Source organism: Python bivittatus, unplaced genomic scaffold (genome assembly GCF_059951505.1).
Source record: "Python bivittatus isolate LINGU-HERP-01145 unplaced genomic scaffold, Pbiv_v1 ctg000980_np1212, whole genome shotgun sequence".
Classification (NCBI taxonomy): domain Eukaryota; kingdom Metazoa; phylum Chordata; class Lepidosauria; order Squamata; family Pythonidae; genus Python; species Python bivittatus.
Genome location: NW_028277125.1, coordinates 61,638,380 through 61,659,903, shown reverse-complemented (window position 1 = coordinate 61,659,903; position 21,524 = coordinate 61,638,380). Strand labels below are relative to the sequence as shown.

At 41.8% G+C, this 21,524-nt stretch overlaps 1 protein-coding gene across 2 annotated transcripts in view; it reads right to left on the bottom strand.

The window, feature by feature from the left end:
- Positions 1 to 13,950, bottom strand: part of DOCK1 (dedicator of cytokinesis 1) — a 458,761-nt gene extending 444,811 nt beyond the window's left edge. For both annotated transcript variants that reach the window (XM_088132121.1, XM_088132122.1), the window contains exon 1: positions 13,565 to 13,950. In XM_088132121.1, the coding sequence (XP_087988247.1) occupies positions 13,565 to 13,874 (310 nt within the window). In that variant the 5' untranslated portion in view covers positions 13,875 to 13,950. The remainder of the gene's footprint in view (positions 1 to 13,564) is intronic.
- Positions 13,951 to 21,524: the final 7,574 nt, after the last annotated feature.

The window sequence follows — 21,524 nt, the reverse complement described above, 5'->3', positions numbered from 1 at the left end:
GCCACGCCGCATTGCGGCAGTCATTGCTGCAAAAGGGGCCCAAACCAAGTACTGAGTACATATGCATGCTTATACTTTGCAGAGGTCCGATACTGTTCTATTTCCAATCCTTGTGTTATTGATGTCATGTAATATTCTAATTTTCTGAGATTGTGAATTTGGGGTTTTCATAAGCTGTACGCCATAATCATCACAATTATACCAAAGTAAGGCTTGACATATCTCGCTTTGCATGTAATGCGTCTATCTCATATATTGGTTTCACCTTTTGAGTTGCCTTACTGACATAAATGAACATTTGCACAATATTCTAATTTTTCGAGTTTCACCTGTAGAATATAATCAATATTAGCAACAGTGCATTAGCACTGGTAAGTAGCCATTGAACGTTACAGTAGTCCTCACTTAGTGACCACAATTGAGACCAGCAAATTGGTTGTTAAGTGAAGCAGTCACTAAGGGAAAAATCACATGATTGCAACTATGCTCATGATTTTACTTCAGCTTTCCTTTATTTTACAGCATCAGAAGGATACAACCCCAAACCACCAGTCCAAATGGCAGGTAATTTTCCAGAACCCAAGTCATGAGGAAGCCAGGTAAAAGGGCAAATCATAGCCATTTTTCCCCACTCCCCTGCCCTTTGGAATGCTCACCTTGGTGCTGGGATAATTAGTAAGAAAAGAACTGATGTTTGTATTTACATTCATTGGAGAGGAAGGAATTACAAGAGAATAAGCAGGCACACAATGGGGAATGCACATGGAAAGGAATGTGTTAGCACCACCTTTAATATGAAACTGATTAGGGCCTTATCAATTTCAGGCAGCAGCTGTTAGCCAGTGGGAGGATTCTAATCAACTAATTAAGGTCCCAGAGCTGAGCTTGTTACCTTCCAGTTAGCACTTTTTAGGGCTTGCTGTGCCATAGATAAAAGCAGCTCAGGAAAAGATTGTTTCAGCAATATTTCTCCTCTGTGAGAGGGGTAAAAAAGAAAAAAAAAAAAGGGTAAGGCACAGGACAATGCATATTAACTGACTGTAATGGCGAACACATGACCGAAAGAGAGACACTGCAAAAGTCATAAATGCGGGCATTGGTCACAAAGTTACTTTTTCATCACTGCCGTTAACTCCAAACGGTCACTGTCCAAGGCAGTTGCTAAACAAGGACAACTGTATTTGTTACATATTCTAAGAAAGAACCTTCAAAAATGTTTCATTTATAAAGAGTTCCACAACTTGCATAAACCATTGTTAGAATGGTCAGATTTTCAGCATCCTTAACTCTTCTTCAACAAAATGTATACTTTGAAAAGACTAATACTATAAATTACCTATCTCTCTAAATTTTCTACCAGAAGATCTCCAGAAATTATATTTAATGCTTGGGGCAAAATCTTATTCCTGTAACATTTTTTTTCAGTTAAACAAAATACCTCAGTTAAATTTCTTGCAACTAATCAGTGAAGTTAAGAAGATATTTCTTTTTAAGCACCCCTTGAATTACTCTTGAGCTAATTATGTTTATCACTAATATTTTTTCCAAGTAACAACTTCCAGAATTGCTGCAATTCAAACCTGTTCCAAATCTGCACTTGACTTATTTTGTGGGACCATATATTACAGGTAGTCCTCACTTAATGACTGTTCATTCAGTGACCATTCAAAGTTATGACCATGCTGAACCAATGGTATTTATGACCAGTCCTTGAAGTTATAGCCATTGCAGCACCACCGCGATCAAAATTCGGACACTTGGCAGCCCACCTGCATTTACAACCGCATGGTGCACTTCAACTCCCCTCACCCGCCTACCTCCCTCCCATCTCTGCCATTTTGGCAACCTGCCCTCCAGTGCTCCTGCCACCCCTGTCCTGCACTCTGCCCTGCACTCCCCCATATCCGCCACCCTGCACTCTGCCGCCCCAGCTGACCTTTGCTGTCTTCTTCCTCCCGCTGCTGATGAGGTGCACCCAGCCTGGCCCTTCACAAGGCAGCTGCCGGCCTTGTGAGGCCTTCTCGAGGCTGTGCACAGACTTCCAGAAGCCTTGCAAGGATCAGGCCGTATGTGCCTCATCAGCAGCGGGAGGAGGATGGCAAAGGTCAGCTGGGAGAGGCAAGGGACGGCAATATGCAGGGCAGTGGGGTGCAGGGTGGAGTGCAGGGTGGCGGGGGTGCAAGGCAGCAGGGGTGGTAGAGTGCAGGGTAGCCAAAAGGGCAGAGATGAGGGGAGATAGGCACGTGGAGGGAGTTGAAGCAGAGGTGAGCGTGGCAGGGCAGGAGAAGCATGAGGTCCTGGCCTAACAACCACAACCAGGACGATTGGGACTGCCATCGCTAAGCGGTGCAGTCATGTGATGTTTTGCCTAAAAACCATTTTGCTTAGCGATGGAAATTCTAGTCCCAATTAGGGTTGTTAAAGAAGGACTACCTGTACTCTATTTACATATAATTATGTATTCCAAAATTAAATTTGTACATGACTTTGGAGCTTTCTTCTATTCAAAAGCTTATAGCATTTTTTCGGGGTTGTCTCTCAGTAACTATTTCTGAGTTCATGTAAGTGCTTGCTTCTGTCATCAGTAATAGTACCTAGCCACCTTGTAACGTGCATATAATACATGTAAATTTACCACATTATCAGTAGAACTCTATACATATTCACTCAGAAATAAGTCTCACTGAGTCACCCTTAAAAGAAAAATACAGTGAGGCAGAAAACAAAAGAACCAGATTTCAAAACTATCGGTTGCAAGAAAATGATAATGTCTATATTCACTTTGCTCTTCTCCTCTCTGTTAGCAACAATACGTTTATTTCCAACTCCCACACCCTTGAAATTCATTAGAGGCATGCCATATTGTTGGACATGATCATCATTCACAGCTATTGTAAAAAAAAGCTATTATAATGAGTGCTACTTTTTTCAAGTTCACTGGACAATAGACAACATTTCCATTACAATAAAATAAACACACTGAACTATTCCGCTGCAAGCTTAACATTGTTTTTAAGTGAAACACAACCCAAATATACTTAGTTTTAATGACATATTATTCAAAGTTCATACAGCTGAATTTTCTAGCTTTTTAAAGCATGGTATGTGTCCCACAATCTATATCCAATAAAAATGATACTACTGAAACTCAGTTATTATTTTATGCCCAATGTTAATGATATTTCTGTCCTTCTGTTCCATGTCTGTTCCCCATATATATTCAATTAAAAAATTCTACTCCAACTCAGTACCCAACTGGATAAAACAACAGAATTATCCAAATATTATTACATAGAATTATAAAATCATAGGGTTGGAAGAGATCTTGGAGGTCTTTTAGTCTAATCCCCTGCCCAGGGCAGGAATCCTCACACCATCCCAGATTACTGTCCAACCTTTCTTTGAAATCCTCCAGTTACAGAGCGTCAACAATACCAGGAGACAGGCTGTTCCAGTGCTTAATAGTTCTCATTATCAGGAAATTACTCCTTATTTAGAGTTTGGATCTCTCTCTGTAAAGCTGCCTCCCATTGGTTCTACCCTCAGGCACTATGGAGAATGAATCCACATTCTCTTCCCTGTGATAGCCCTTCAAGTATGGAAGACTGCTATTATGTCTCCCCTTAGTCTTCTCTTCTTTAGCTAAACATAACTAGTTCCTTTAACCATTCTTCACAGGTTTCAGCCTCCAAGCCTTTAGAGAACCAGAGATAACCCTGGAGAAGCAAAGTGGTGACAGCAGTTAGCAAAACATGAATTAAGTCTCTGAAAGGAAGAAGACATTAGAAAAAAAAACTTAAAGTGACCCCACTTTGACTTTCTTTCATATAAGAGGGAGGGAAAGGAAAATGCTGTCAAGCTTTTAAGATTCTGTTGCTCTAGCCCAGGGGTTGGCAAACTACAGCCCCTGGATCCAATCCAGCCTGCCACCTGTTTTTATATAGTCCTCAAGCTAAGAATGGATGGCCGGGCAGGCAGGCAGCAGAACACCAGGCCCAAGCCTCAGCCAAGCTGCCAGGGTGAGGGGCAGTAGTGGGGCATACTGGGTGGTGGCCGCAGCCTATCAGCTGCCTCTTTAGCCCTCAGACCTGCCAGCCACACCCACAGAGGCAGAGAAGTGGAATCTGTCCCTTTACAGAAAGTTTGCCAACCCCTGCTCTAACCTATATCAATAAAGCCGAATTCCAGTATGTCTTGTGGAGTCTATGTCTGAACTGGTCTATGTCAAAGGACTGACAAAGCCCCTCATCATCTTTGTTGCTCTTCTCTGCACTCTCTCCTGTTCCTCAGCATTCTTCTTGTTCTGTGTCAACCAAAACTAGACAGTATTCCAGGTAGTGTCTGACCAGTGAAGCATGGAGCAAAACTATCACTTCCTATGAACGCATATTATACCTCTACTGATGCAGCCCAATATTGCACTGGCTCTTTTGGCTGCTGCAGCACACTGCTGACTCATGCTTAATCTGTTGTCTACCAAGACACCCAGATCCTTCTCACAAGTATTATTGCTGAAATAGGTACCACCTATTATTGTACCTGTACATCTGATTTCTCCTAAGTGCAGAACCCTACATTTCTTGCCACTGAACTGCATTTTGATGGAAAAGGCCCAATGTTCAAGTTTAACAAGTTTCTTTTGAACCTTGAGCCATCTTCTGAGATGTTATCAATTCCTTCCAGCTTTGTGTTGTTTGTAAATGTGCTGATTATCCCTTGTATCCTCTCATCTAATCATTCATATGTTAAAGAACACTGAGCCCAGGACAGAACAGTGAGATATCCAACTGGATACCTCCATAGATTAATTAAGGACCATTGGTTGGGTCAATTGTTCAACCAACTAAAATCTATGTGGCAGTGGGACCATCCAACATTGCTCCATTTTATCAAGGAATCAACTATGGTCAGCTTTATCAAATACTTTACTGAAGTCTAGGTGTACAATATCCTGATCATTCCTTTGTCTACTAATGCATTCACTTTGTCAAAAAAAAATTAAAAAAATAAGATTAGTCTGGCATAACATGTCCTTAAGAAATTCACACTAGCTTCTAGTAATCCCCTTGTTCCTCTTTAAGTGCTTGCAAACCTGCTGCTTAATTATCTTTTCTAGGATTTTTCCAGGTATCAACGTCAAGCTGACTGATTTGCAGTTTCCTGGTCCATTTTTTCCCCCTTTTAAAAGACTGGAATGCTAACTCTTCTGGTACTTCAGAATTCTGGCAACCTGAATTCATTCAAAGCAGCTAGTGTTCTCTCACCACTTCCTTGCCTATTTTGACCTGCATTTCTCTCCTGCTCTCTGTGATGCAGTTTCCGGCAGTTTGGACCACTTTTCCCTTCGCAAAAAAAAAAAAAAAATGCAAAATAGAAATTAAGCAGTTCAGACTTCTCCCTGTTGTCTGTCACCATCTTGCCATCTTCTCAAGCCAGTGGACCAAGATCTTCCTCTTGTTCCGCATATACCCAAATAAACTGTTTATTTTGTTATTTTTGGCATTCATTGAAAGCCTCAACTCATTCTGAGCCTTAGTGTTCCTGATCTTATCCTTACAGATTTTGGCTATTTCCTGATATTCTTCTTTTGTTTTATACTTTCCATTTTTTTAAACAGTCCTTTTTGTTTCTCAGTTTATTACAGGGATTTTTATGCAACCACACCAGTCTCATTAAATGTCTCCCATTTTTCTTTCTCTTTTGGGCCTTAATTATCTAATTTTTCAGAATTTCCTACCCCCACGCACACTGTTTTTCCCTTATCTAATCTACTGAATCCTTCCTACTTTTTCCATTTACCTCATTGAAGTCAGCTCTCTTGAAATCTAGAATACTAATCTGACTAGTTCAGTTCAGTTTCTTTTGAAAATATATATATACTTCCAGTACTATATTCCAACCATGAGTTCCATCCCACCAGATTTCAGCAATATCAACAATGTCGTATTTGCCACCCTGTACCAGGACTTCAAGCTCTCTGTTTGTTTCCCATACTCTGAGCACTAGTGTAAAGGATCTGAGTCCTTTAGTGCCACCCTTCTTAGGTTTGCCTGCTGCATCTCCTGGGGTATTCCTGAGCACTCCTTCCTTCTTACTACTTCCTTCCTGCTGTAAGGTTTACTGCCTTTGGGATTATTCTTTGAGTGTGCTTCTTGATATTGGTCTCCCAGCTCTTCCTGATTTAGTTTAAAGCCTGTCTCTTTGTGAGATGCTGCCCATCTTGCATATAAAATAGTGGTTTATTATACTGATCCTTGTCTGTTCCTCTTTAATTCATTTCATTCAAATGAAGCTAAAAGATTTGGACGCATCCTTGCGTGATACAGTAACTTGTTTATCTGGATTGACTGAAATTATTTTACACTAATAATTTGCAATCCCACATTAAAAACCTAGTTAACCCATGTACAGTTTTTACCATATAAGACACTAGAGATACAGCAATACTCCTATGTCATAAAGAATCATGCCAAGTATAACAGCAAAGTGTAATTTTAAATCAAGAATCTCTTTCTGGGATTTAAATGATTTATAGAACAGAAATTATCTATACATACTACAGCGTCAGGGCAAAATGCCCTATTTACAATTCTGAGATGTACAAATTATGCAAAATACCTCTTCTAAAGTAGAACGAGGCACTGCTTGTAAATTACACTGAATAAAAAGCTGTTTGTTTCATATGAGGGTTGAGCCTCACATGTTCAGGACCAGGAAGAATACCCCAACTGAAACTACAATCACTGCTATGAAAACAGCTGTTGTAACATCCCTGCAAAGAGAAGTAGTTTATCAATGAGCTTCTATAAGTTCCATGTTATAATCAAGTGAATTAACCTGCCCATCTGTCAAGACACAATGGTCTAGTTCTTACTGCGCTAAGCCATGGTTTCTTTAATCAAATGTACTGACTAAACCACGATTACCTGGTTTTGTACAATATGCTAAGTCGAAACCAAACAAACCATGTTATAGCTTTGTATGAAACATGGTCTATCTGCCAAATGTGACACTGCATAGCTATATAGTTCAGATGTTGAACTGGCTTCACATATCACACTGTAAAGTAGTTTGTTTTGGATTTAATACAGTGTGTTAGCCCATCCAGTTCAGCTTTGTAAAGCATGGTTTATGATCTAGCATAACAAATGAATCTAGTCAAATATGATGTATTCAATACACCATAGTTAAATAAACCATAGCCTAGTAGAATCTTTTTATTCAGAAATGCAATTGAATAAGCATATCCCCAGTCTTCACTGGCAGCACAGATAAGTCAATTATATAAAGTTTCAATAGAGAATATTGACAGACAAGATGTCTGTCACTTTCTAGTCTGTCATAACAATTGTTACTGCAGTTCCAAAATAGTGAACAAATTTTAGATAATCAATGCAATTCTATTTCTGAATGTGCATATAACACTAAACTACAATGTAACCACCTTTTTAAAAACTCAACTGGTGACATTCATACATGACGCTAAGCCATAACTCAGGATTTCCAAACCACAATGCCAAGCATACATATCATACAGTCAGAAACAAGCAAAACAACCACAGCACCAGGTAATGTTAAAGGAGTAATCCCTAATATAGTGCAATCTTACTCAGAATTTATTCTACAAAGAAAGTTTACTTCTTAGATATTTATATTCTAATATGCTTGTTTCAGAAAGAACTAGCAGGCACATGAATATTAATCAGATTGAAGTACAGTAAAAGAAGCGAAGAATATTTCCTAGAAAACAACATCTCTGCAGAATATAAATTTCATAAATCTCTCACTTTTTCTCTCAAACACTAATTAAATTCTAATAGAGAAACAGTGAGTACTAAGCTAAGACAAAAACATGAAGGACTGTTAAAATATTCAATTATTTTGGAACGTAATTCATATCAACTACCATATGTGTACCTTTGTCATCACAGAAATCAAGGGAGTTTTGTATTAAAAGCTGTGCAGTTTCCTCCACAACTGCTATGCAATCCTGGGAAAAGGCACAACTGCTTTAATGGGTTATAGATAGGTGCTATGTTTACACTCCTGTGTGCTCCAAAGCACCCTTTCCTTTCAAATCCAAAGCACTGCACACTGTTTTGTTTTGCTTTATTTTTCTATAACTTGCAGGCTATCATGTCTCAATTCTATATGAAAAAGGGTCGTGTGAAAAGTAACTAGTAGGATAAATAGCCTGTGCAGTCCCTCCCCCGCATAAGAGTTTCAAAAATGTTCCAAATTTCTCTTTCTCCTCATCAGGTCACAATGATCACTCTCCAACCTGTAACATTCCAGGCATATTGGGAATTCAACCATCTTGTTCCTTGATTCCCAGTGTACAGGTGGTCCTTGTTTAACAACCACTTGTTCAGCGACAGTTCAAACTTGCAGTGGCACTGAATGAGTGGTAGTTATGACTGGTCCTTGAAGTTCCAGCCATCACAGTGCCCCCGCAGTCATGTAATCGCGATCTGGGTGTTCGGCAACCAGCCGAGACTTCTGACTGTTGTGGCATCCTGTGGTCACATGATCGCAATTTGCAACATTCCCTGCCAACTTAAGTCAATGTTCCGTGCCGGCTTCGGTCAAGCAAAATCAATGGGGAAGCCGGCAGGAAGTCGGAAGTCACAATCATGTGAGGTCCTCACTTAACGACCCGCGCAGTCCTCGCAAAACAGTAACTAAGGACTGCCAGAACTGCTGTTGCTAAGCAGTGCAGTCACATGACGCCACACTTTACAACATCACTTAGCGACAGAAATTCCAGTCCCAATTACCATTGCTAAGCAAGGACCACCTGTAGTAGCTTCTGGAGGTACTAGCCAAGCTCCCCATCCCATCTGATTTTTATTTTGGAGAGATTATTTTAATTAAAAAATGGAAATAGGCATGCTGCTAAGTAAACATATAAATAGGCCTGCTGGATCAAGCTAAGGCCCATCTTAGTTCTCTTTTTGTTTCTTGCAGTGACCAATCAAATACCACTGGGATATTTATAAGCAGGAGATGGAGACATCATTATTTCATCTGTAATTGATATTTGGAGGTATGCTGCCCCAAATCCAGACACAATAGTGAATATTCAAGACCGATAGTCCTAATGGGTCATGAAGTTATCTAATTTGCCTAGTTAGTGATTATCACTATATCTTGTAATGAATTCCATAGCTTAAGTATGTGCTGTGTGAAGAAGTGCTTTCTTGTATTTTTTCTAAATTTCCTTCTACCTTCATCAGATGACCCCTGGACCTAGTGTTTTTAAGTGATGAAGGAAAATTTCACCCATCCATTTTCTTCATAGCATGAATGATTTTATGCACCTCAGTCATATATTCCCTCAATCACCTTTTTTCTAAGCAAGAGTCCCAAATGTCCTAGCTTTTTCTTATAGGGAAAAGGGTTTGATCCCCTGATCATTTCTACTGCCTTGTTCTGTTTTTTTCAGGTCTATTATAATTTTCAGATGTGGGAACCAGAACTATCTGTATGTTACAAAGCTGACATTTTTGTTTTCAGCCATTTTCCTAATGATCCCTAGGATGGAATTTGCCTTTTTCACAGCTGCCACTCCCTCCCAGTTTACATCTTCATTATCCATTATAATCCCAAGATCTTTTTACTGGTTGATTAGACAACTAAAGCCCCATCAGTGTATGTTCGTGTTTAATGCCCCAATATGCATCATGTTTCACTTACTTAAATGGAACCATGTTAGCCATTTGGTTGACCATTCACCAAGCTTAAAAAGATCCTTCTACAGCTCCTCCTAACCACTTGATTTTACAACGCTGAATAGTTTAGTATCATCCACAAACTTGACAAGGTGACAGTTTACCTCTAAGTCAAAGTACCAACTACAGTTTCATCTACATTTTAAAAAATGAAGGATAGCAATAGCCAAAATCTTGTTTGGAAGTGTGCTTATATTCCTAGGAAAAATAACAAAGGTAAACTGGTAATTAGATATTTTATAAGTAAGTATAATCACTAGGGTAATCATTTTGTATGATTAGCCACAACATGCTCTCAGATGGGTCTATTGGCTCACAAAAATGTGGGCCCCTTAATTTTGTCTGATGAAAAATTCGTGGATACTCTAAAGCTGGCAGAATATTTTGTAAAAATATTGCCTCAAAATTAATTCTGGATAGATATGATAGAAGCAGTAAGTACCACAAAGATCCAACTATACAAGTAAGTAAAGTTTCCTGTCAATAACCAGAAAACAATGTCAGTGTATAATTAATTCTTCATTTAATCAAGTGAAAGCAGTAACAGACATCTGAACTTCAGGACTGAATCTAGATTGGATAAATGAGGTACAGATCTACCAATTCCCTGCAATTAGAGCACATGAAGTGAAGTCTATGTTATTAGAATCCATACAGGATTTGCAGCCAAGAAGATAATATGGATGAGGGGGCAATCTATCAAGTTAAATGAGAAACAGGAGTTGTGTAATGACATTATTTAGAGAACCAGCCTCTGTTCACAGATTATCAGGATATCTTATTGCCTTATAAAAACACTACATTCCAGCAGCATGCTCTCCATCACTTCTGAACTATTTGGGATTCACCATTTCCGATCAGAGAATGAAGAACTGAAAGGATAAGTTTATTCATGGTTTCAATCAACTCAGTGTTTTGAGTTCACACAACAAAATGAACTATAGACTAATCACATGGACTGGGTTCAAGCAAGACAGCAGATTAAAATATGGGTAACAATCTATTCAAGTACTTAAGAGGTAGAGCTTGCATAGTGTTTTGAGTTCACACAACAAAATGAACTATAGACTAATCACATGGACTGGGTTCAAGCAAGACAGCAGATTAAAATATGGGTAACAATCTATTCAAGTACTTAAGAGGTAGAGCTTGCATTTTGAAACCACGATGTATAGTTCATTATAATTTGCAGAGGCCCCTGCCCATGCAGCCAGATAATTTAAATATGATTCCTGGCACATATGAGCCATTCAATATACTTTTACCTATCACACTGAACGGTAATGTAGTTTCTTTTATCTAGACTTAACAAGAATGAATTTTCCAAATGTGGCTTATTCCATATAATGTGGGTTAGCATGGCATGTGGGCCCATTCACTCTTTGGTTTGCTTATAATAATTTATAAAATAAACTATAATGGATTTACAAAACATGTGATTGCATAAATAATAATGTATAGCATGACACAACATTCTAAGCCAAATACTATAATCAAAACTATTATTAGGGTTGATAGTTAGTTAGGGCTATCAGATCTGTGCTGACAACTATTAGACAACAGCAGAGTTTGAATTTTCAGTTTCTTTTTGCTGCCATTCAAGTGGCTCTCTGGATATTTGTTGTCCAGATCTCATAGGCCTAATAGCAGTTTAGTCTTAGTGAACCAAGCTAGAGAAAAGCAACGAATAGATAGGATAGTTTTTTTCTGTATAAGACATTATAAGGTATTACCTGAAACAAAACCACAAATGATGCATTTTCACCATGAAGACAGTAGTTTATTTAGCATTATGTGCTTTTTTTTACCAATAATATAAATACTGAACATTGTTGTGTAACTTCATGCACATTATTTCAATTCTCTTTCCAACAATCCTAATATGGGTGAAATTAGATAACATACAGATAATGCATGTTGTTAAAAAAAACAAGGATTAAGTATCAGATTTTGGAGCTATTCTTCTATCCTATTAATAGCTTCAAAATCTGATGCTTAATCTTTGTTTTATATACAAATACAGGAGCTGTACTTCTTTCCTAACATGAGTTCATTCAAAGCCCACATATATAAAGCAGACACATGGGCAGAAAAAGAAGGAAAAAAGAAAAAAGAACAGTTCAAGTTGAGTAACTGCAAATGTTGCATGAGAGTAGAAAATAAACAATTCTGCATTTCTCTTTCCGCACCCCCAACATCCTACTGCTATTATTTTGCTACTTAACTTTGGAAAAAAGCATCAGAAACTAAGAATAGTTTCTTTATAAGCTAGTTGGATATATCACAGAGGTGGGCACAATGTGCATTTCTTCAAAAGTTGGCAAGTAAGTATGGCAATAGTGAGGAATACTGAAAAAATGTAGCACAGCCACATCTAGAAAACCACAAACTATGCTCTCAAGATATACTTGTCCATTGTGAATTTAATTGTGATTTAATAAATTAACCAATTTTCTGGATATGAATAACACATTTATTAACCACACAGACTGAAAACATATGTCAATCTAAATATTGCTGGCTGTTTGTTATTCAAACTGCAAATATAAGAACAGTATTTTGCAAATCAGGATTATAAACCTAACCAATTTTGGATTATTCAACGAAACACAGCTTAGTATGATCTATGCACACAGCTCTGGAATTATAATGATGTACCCCTGCACTGCCAGATTTACAACTCTGTATCTGGCAAACCCTCCCTTAGATGAAACATTCCTTTTTTCACACACAGCTGAGAATGCTACTTCTGAGGTAGCATCTGATATAACTGTCACCTTAACAGAAGAAACCCATTTCATTCAGATTTATTTTATTTCACCCACTATTTAAATCATGCAATAAATCAACTAAAGTTTCATTAATCTAGTAAGAGCCCCAATGCTAATGAATAATTTTGCATACCTATGCTTAAGACAGTTAATCTAATTGCCTGGCTTCCCATTACAACACTGAACCATATACTAACAAGACAGGCTGAGTTCCTAAAAGACACTGGTGTATCCTGCAAAGGGACTTAAAGAATCCACTGGCAGGAAATTTGCAGAGAAGAACATTTTTAAAAAGTCTGACTCCAGATTCAGTTTATGGCACCAATTATCCATCAGATTTACAGAAAAGATGCAATATCCAACAGAGATCCCCTATGTATGTACGTACTCTACATCAAAATAAGTCTGAGGAAGGAAGATTTAAAAACAGCGGACACGAAGTTTCCACTTCCTTTCTTTTAAAAGGAGAATTCAGCAGGTAATGGGTAATGAGGATGTTGGGAGAAACTGAGTCCTATTTTGCAGGGCAGAAAAATACACTTCAGTTGGACTTGATTCCCCTAACAACAACCCGTGGAAGAGATGGTGGCGTGCTAAATGAAAAGCAACAAAAAGACAAAAAAAATTACATGACTAAGGGATCCAAAGAAGAGAGACCCCAAACGACGCCAGAAAGGCTCGGGAAGAAAGGAGGTAGGAAAACAGAAGTCGCTTTCGGAAGAGGAAGCGCGCCTCTTTATGTGAAGTAAAGCGAAACAACAGCCCCTCAGTCCCCCATCCCCTCATCAGCGCGGGCCTTTTGAGAAGCGAAGAAGCCGCTTTCCCTCGCCGGCCTCGACCCTTCCCAAAACGCCTCAGGGGAGGCGTCGCGCAGGAGAGGCATGAAGGGCGAGTCCGTTGCCCGGCGGAGATGAGGAGGATTTCGGTGTCGCTGCGGGACGCGCTTCTCAGCCGCGCAGCCTCAACTTCTGTGGAAGTTCGCCGGGAGCAGCCAGGCAGCCGCGCCACGAGCGGGGGATCCGCGCGGCGCGCGGGAGGGAGAGGGAAAGAGAAAGCGCTCACCCACGCCGTATTTCTCCTCGCGCTTGGTGGGTATCCAACGCGTCATAGCTGAGGGGAGCCCGAGCCCGCCAGCCGTCGGGAAAAGCCGGCGCAGAGAGGCGGGGACTGAGGCGGCGGCGACGCTGCTAAGCCGCCATTTTCCAGTCTCGGTCGCGGCCGCCCCGGGACAAGGAGAAGAAGAAAGTTTGCAGGCAACGGAGGGGTCATGTGGTGCAGGCGGAGCCAGGATTGGGAGGCCCTGCCTGGATAGGAAACCCAGGCAGTCGCTGTGGACGGGCGAGGAGGTTGTCTCGGCGCCGCCGCTAAGCATCCTTCCTCGGGCTGGCAGGGCCCGTTTCCCCTCCTCCGAAAAGTCGCTTCCCCCCCCCCGAGGATGACGCTTCCCGGGCCCGAAACTGCCCCGCGCAGCTTCACCTTTCCGCGCCTTTAGCCACAACTAGCCGCGCTATGCTTTCCCAGGGGATTCATCTAGGCAAGGGAACAGGAGGGGTCTTAGGAGCGTAGGTGATATTTTACAGGGGTATTTGAAAGGTATGGAAAAGAGGAGAGGAAACGAATCCTGTAGATAGGAATATAGAGGTTTCCCTTGCTTTATGGTATATGTTCCCCCAAAACCCTCCGTGGAGAGTTCGTGTAATGCAAGAGTAGAAGAAAGGGGTTTGCTGGGCATTTAACCCAAATGCTTTGATATATTTGTCATAATATTTTACAGCCTTATTCTTAAGCGCTACATTACTCAGACATGTTTTCTTCCTTGTTTCGGGTTCCATGTACAGGGAAAGCACTTTCTTCATCTGGAATTCCAATGCAATGTTTATATTGCAAGACAAAGCTCTGAATTTTATTAGCTGTCTTCATTTTATTGCACGCAGTAGATTCATCCTGGTTAAAGCTCATTCTAGGACTGAGGATCTTTCACCAGCTTCCGCATGATATAGTACGTCTAAATTAGTTTCTAGTGTTAGGTACTGGTCCTTTTCATTTTGTGTAAGGGGGTTGGACAAGATGTTTATGGCTGTTTTGACTCTACAGTACAGCAATAGTAGTGGCTATTGCAGCTATGGAAGTAAGTGGGAGACAGGACATGCCACTAGAACCACACAATCCAATGGTAAATGAATGAGCGAGGGCAGAAAGGGATTTTGGCTGGAAAATGTTCAAGGGATTTTGGCAGAAGGCTTGGCATGTTTCCAAACTTTTAGTGCAAACTCTGCACAAATGGCATAACAGCTATTTTTTTCCACCTAAAGTGAATCCTTGGACAAAAAATAGCAATCACATAATAGCAATTCGCATAAAGCAAGGGAAACCTGTATTTGGAACTGCCCCATGCTGGTGCCCCATTTTCTGGATGAATTGTAGAAGACATTAAATAATACTGGTTATAATTAATTGAATATCTTTTCTTACATGAGTTGTCTCTTAGAACAGTTTGGCTTTCTCTTTTGTATTCATTTTTTCCCCTGAGGATAAGTTGCTACTTTCAGATGCTGCGAGTCCTCTTCTCCACCAAACCTGCCGAAGAAGGCATGTATGCCATTCCTCAGGTGTTCTAGGGCAGCTAGGATCCTTCCAGATCAATGTGACCAAAATCATGCATGTGGAAGGCAATCAAAAGAGGAAAAACAATCCTACTCTGAGACTTTAGTGAAAAAAATACAATCTTTGCCATATTTAAGCAAATCAACCTTCAGCATATGTGAATTTCCTGGATTTATAGAGCATGCTGAACCATAATTGTGTTTATTTATTGAATCTTGTTATTGTATGTTTTATTATGTTAGCCACCCATGTGAAATGGGTGGCTATATAAATTTAGTAAATAAATAAATGTAAACTAATCATATGTGTTGAGATTCGCACAATGTGCTCAACATATTTTCAGTAGAGATGTGCAAAATAGAGTTGGGCTGCATCTGGAACACCATGCACCACTTCCTGTTCTGGATGATACATTTACATAAAGGCACAAGCCATTACTGGAATTCTTCATCTGGTTCATTCACGGTAAAACCAGAATGCTCCTGAGTTGAAATGCTCTTTTTTGCATATAACTAATGTTTAATAAAATTGGATTGAGGAAAGCATGGAAAAAACAGCCAAAAAAGGTTATATGATTAGGTGGCTGAAGTGCCCCTAAAAGAAGTTGAAGTGGGGAAGGAAAGGATTAACCTGTTTCAATGAAATTGAACTGTTTGTTGTTATTTCTTTAAAATGCCTTGGAAAGGGCAGAAAATAGCATGGAATCAGATAATACAATGAAGCTCTCTTATATTTACTTGAAATAAAACTCCAGATATTCAAATTGGATTTATTTTCAAGAAGTTATGGAAAGGAATATGGCCTACTCATTTACAGTGGGGCAAAAAAATATTTAGTCAGCCACCAATTCTGCAAGTTCTCCCACTTAAAATGATGAGGGAGGCCTGTAATTTTCATCATAGGTATACCTCAACTATGAGACAAAATGAGAAAAAAAATCCAGAAAATCACATTGTCTGATTTTTAAATAATTTATTTGCAAATCATGGTGGAAAATAAGTATTTGGTCACCTACAAACAAGCAAGATGTCTGGCTCTCACAGACCTATAACTACTTCTTTAAGAGGCTCCTCTGTCCTCCACTCTTTACCTGTAGTAATGGCACCTGTTTGACCTTGTTATCAGTATAAAAGACACCTGTCCACAACCTCAAACAGTCACACTCCAAACTCCACTATGGCTAAGACCAAAGAGCTGTCGAAGGACACCAGAAACAAAATTGTAGACCTGCACCAGGCTGGGAAGACTGAATCTGCAATAGGCAAGCAGCTTGGTGTGAAGAAATCAACTGTGGGAGCAATAATTAGAAAATGGAAGACATACAAGACCACTGATAATCTCCCTCGATCTGGGGCTCCATGCAAGATCTCACCCCGTGGGGTCAAAATGATCACAAGAACGGTGAGCAAAAATCCCAGAACCACAGGGGGGGACCTAGTGAATGACCTGCAGAGAGCTGGGACCAAAGTAACAAAGGCTACCACCAGTAACACACTATGCCGCCAGGGACTCAAATCCTGCAGTGCCAGATGTGTCCCCCTGCTTAAGCCAGTACATGTCCGGGCCTGTCTGAAGTTTGCTAGAGAGCATTTGGATGATCCAGAAGAGGATTGGGAGAATGTCATTTGGTTAAACCAAAGTGGAACGTTTTGGTCTAAACTCATCTCGTCGTGTTTGGAGGAGAGAGAATGCTGAGTTGCATCCAAAGAACACCATACCTACTGTGAAGCATGGAGGTGGAAACATCATGCTTTGAGGCTGTTTTTCTGCAAAGGGACCAGGACGACTGATCCGTGTAAAGGAAAGAATGAATGGGGCCATGTATCATGAGATTTTGAGTGAACACCTCCTTCCATCAGCAAGGGCATTGAAGATGAAATGTGGCTGGGTCTTTCAGCATGACAATAATCCCAAACACACTGCCCAGGCAACGAAGGAGTGGCTTCGTAAGAAGCATTTCAAGGTCCTGGAGTGGCCTAGCCAGTCTCCAGATCTCAACCCCATGGACAGCCTTTGGAAGGAGTTGAAAGTCCGTGTTGCCCAGCGACAGCCCCAAAACATCACTGCTCTAGAGGAGATCTGCATGGAGGAATGGGCCAAAATACCAGCAACAGTGTGTGAAAACCTTGTGAAGACTTACAGAAAAGGTTTGACCTCTGTCATTGCCAACAAAGGATATATAACAAAGTATTGAGATGAACTTTTGATACTGACCAAATACTTATTTTCCACCATGATTTGCAAATAAATTCTTTAAAAATCAGACAATGTGATTTTCTGGATTTTTTCCCCCATTTTGTCTCTCATAGTTGAGGTATACCTATGATGAAAATTACAGGCCTCTCTCATCTTTTTAAGTGGGAGAACTTGCACAATTGGTGGCTGACTAAATACTTTTTTGCCCCACTGTAGCATTTAAATGAGTTCTTGTCATGTATTGTGCATATGTTATAAATATACTGAACCTTTTATAAATATAGCTCCAGGGGACTCTGAAAGAAGTGAATTAGTCCAATTTCATGCTGGAGCATAGTATAGACACAGCATTAATTGTAATTGTTTATGACCTGTGGCAGAGCTGGGAAGAAGGTGGTCCAATTGTCCTGGTTCTTCCTGATCTCTCAGAAGCCTTTGATACCATCAATCACGTATTCTTCTGGATCAGCTGTGGGATTTGGCAGTGGTGGGCATGGCATGGTAATTCTCCTTTATCCATGGCTGGTTGCAGTCAGTCTTGACAAGTGGGGAGATGTCCAGCCCCTGGTTTGTGGGGTGCCTCAGGGCTTGACACTCTTGCCCTTCTTGTTTTACATCTACGTGAAACCACTGGATGAGGTCATCTACCAGCACGGGGTGATACTTATCCTGATTGATCAAGGATTGCTATTGAGAATTTGTTCCAGTGCCTACAGGCTGTTTGGATATGGATGGGGAGGAACACACATAAACTCAGTCCTGACAAAACTGAATGGCTACTGGTGCATGATTGTTTTAATGCTAGACATTCTCTATTTTTGGTTTTGAATGGAGTGGGACTTTCCCATGCATAACGGTGTGCAATTTGCGGTCTTCCTGGACTCATAGCTCCTGCTCAAAAGAAGGAAGGCCTTTGCTCAGATTCATCATCAATTGCACCCTTTCCTGGACTGGGAGTTCCTTCTTATGTCACTCATGTCTTGGTCACCTTGGAAGTAGCTTATTGCAATGTACTCTAAATGGGGCTTCCCTTGGAAACATTGGGAAGCTACAACTGGGCCAGAATGTAGTGGCATGAGCAGTTATGGGCACAAGTTGGTACACCCATGTAATACCTCTGCTCCACAAGCTGCACTGGTTAGCTTCTGGGTATACTTCAAAGGGATACTCATCACCTATAAAGCCATTCATGGCATAGGGACTGGCTATCTGAGGCACTGTTTCTCTTTCCCATAATTTTTGCCTGTCCCATAAGATCCAATAAGTGGCTGCATTTCATGTCATTAGGTAGTAACATCTGATGGGACCTAAGAAGTACACCAACTCTGGTATGACTCTGGCCCTTTGGAATAGCATCCCTCTAGAGGTTCAGATTGTCCCAACCCTACAAGCCTTTAAACAATCTCTGAAAACCTCTTTCCCCCTTCCCCCCCTCCCCCAAGTTCTGGAATAGGTTGAGGTATGCCCATATGGTGTGCTATGTCTGTTTTGATAGAGCAGAGGTTCCCAAACTTTCTCAGTTTACCGCATCCCTGGTGGTCCCCAAACTGCATCACCTCAGGGTGCAGCAACAAATTCACAAACTATTCTGTTTATTAAGTAATAAGGTATCCTGTGGCACCCATGTGAGTTTGCTGCGGTGCCCCAGGGCATTCCTGGGAACTGTAAGGTTAGAACATGTCAGTTCCTCCATTATATTTATTTATTTATTTATTAAATTTATCCCCCCCCACCTCCCCCCAATGGGGGACTCTGGGCGGCTCACAACTCATTAAAAACAATAAATAAATATGCAATTAAAAGCCTATATACACAGTTACAAAAGATGAAGGAAAAAGTCCAGGAGGCTGATGGTTTAGGGCAGCAATGCCAGGCCTCTAAGGGGCTAGCCAACCCCGCACTTGATGACTTCCCTCCCTGCCCGAGGCCAGATGGCAGAGCCAGGTCTTCAAATCCCTCTGAAAGGCCAGGAGTGAGGGGGCCAATCTCACCTCCGGGGGCAAGATATTCCAAAGGGCGGGGGCTACAGCAGAGAAGGCCTGCCTTCTGGACCCTGCTAGTCAGAGCACTTTTGCCAAGGGGGTCTGGAGCATGCCTTCTCTGTGTGATTGGGTGGGATGGGTTGAAGTTGTGGGGAAGAGGCGGTCCCTCAGGTAACCTGGTCCCATACCATGTAGGGCTTTAAAGGTGATAACCAACACCTTGAATTGGACCCGGAAGCAAACCGGTACCCAATGCAGCTTGCAGAGCAACAGTGTTATGTGGGTCCTTCGGGCCCCAAAAATAGCTTGCGCAGCTGCATTCTGGGCCAGCTGAAGCTTCCAGATACTCTTCAAAGGTAGCCCCATGTAGAGCGCATTGCAGCAGTCTATCTGGGAGATGATAAAGGCATGAGTGACTGTTCCAAGGGTATCCTGATCCAGGAAAGGGTGTAACTGATGCACAACCCAAAGTTGTGCAAAGGCCCTCCTGGCCACAGCTGCCACCTGCTCTTTGAGCAGGAGCCATGAGTCCAGGAGGACACCCAGATTACGCACTGGGTTTGTCTGGGGCAGTGCTACCCCAACCAGCACCAAAGATGACAAAGTCCCGAATACAGAGGAACCATTAACCCACAGCCACTCCGTCTTACCAGGGTTCAGCTGAAGCTTCTTGTTCCCCATCCAGACCCTTACATCCTCCAGGCACCATGAGAGGGTGGTCACAGCATCACTTACCTCACCTGGGATGGAGATGTATAATTGCATATCATCAGCATACTGATGATACCTCATCCCATGATGGCAGATGACCTCACCCAGTGGTTTCATGTAGATGTTGAAAAGTAGCAGAGAGAGAACCGAACTCTGCGGCACCCCACAAAGGAGGGGCCGAGGATGGGACCTCTCGCTCCCTATCACCACCGATTGGGATCAGCCCTGAAGAAAGGAGGTGAACCAGCACAAGACCGTGCCACCCACCCCCAATTCCCTGAGTCATCCCAACAGGATACCGTGGTTGACGGCATCGAACGCTGCTGAGAGATCAAGGAGAGCAAGGATGGTCACACTTCCACCATCCCGCTCCTGCCAGAGATCATCCATAAGTGCAACCAATGCCATTTCCGTTCCATAACCAGGCCTGAAACCTGACTGAAAAGGGTCCAGATAATCCATTTCCTCCAGAACCCTTTGGAGCTGTGATGTCACCACTTTCTCAACTACCTTCCCTGCAAAGGGGAGGTGGAAGACTGGATGGAAATTGGAAGGATCCAGGGAGGGTTTCTTGAGGAGGGGGTGCTCCAATGCCTCTTTAAAGGCAGCTGGAAACACTCCCTCCCACAAGGATGTATTAACTATCACTTGGATCCAACCGCATGTCACCTCCCGAGCTGCTTTCACCAACCAGGAAAGGCATGGGTCCAGATGACAAGTGGTGGCCTTCACAGTCTGGAGGATCCTGTCCACTTCCTCAGGAACAACAGGATCAAACTGTTCCCAGATAACTGGGTAAGAACGATCCCCTGGTATCTCCCCAGGCCCTACACCACACTCGATGTCTAACTTGAAATGAATCCGAGTGATTTTATCCTGCAGATGCTCTGAAAATTCCTCCATACGGTCCTGCAAATGAATCCCCAGATCCTCCTACCAAGGAGGGATCTAGTGATCCCAAACAGGGCCACTGGGTGGCACTCTGTGGACGCGGTAAGAGCGGAGAAGTATTGGTGCTTAGCCACTCCTATCACCACAATGTAGGCCTTGATAGCGGCTCTAACCTGTGTTCGGTCGGATTCGGTCTTTGTCTTCCTCCAGCAGCGCTCTAGACATCTCTTGACCCTCTTCAGCACCCTCAAATCCTCCGTAAACCACGGGGAGTGTTGGGGGCGATGTGGCAAGAGAGGTCGCATAGGCGCGATCCTGTTCAAGGCCCCGGTTGCCTCCCTATTCCAAGCAGCAGCCAAGGCCTCTGCTGGACCATGCAGCAGATCCATGGGAATACCCCCCAGCTGCCTCTGAAACCCTGATGGGTCCATCAGGCACCAGGGGCGGACCAATCGCATGGGTCCTGCCTCCCTGTGGAGCGGGGTGGCATAGGAGAAACTCAGGATCACCAGGATGTGATCTGACCATGACAACGGGGAAAGCTGTGTTTACAGCTATGTTTACAGTTATGTTTTGTTTTTAAGTATTCTTTTTGTTTTTAATTTGTATATTGCCAGAGTCAGTGTTGGACTGGGTGG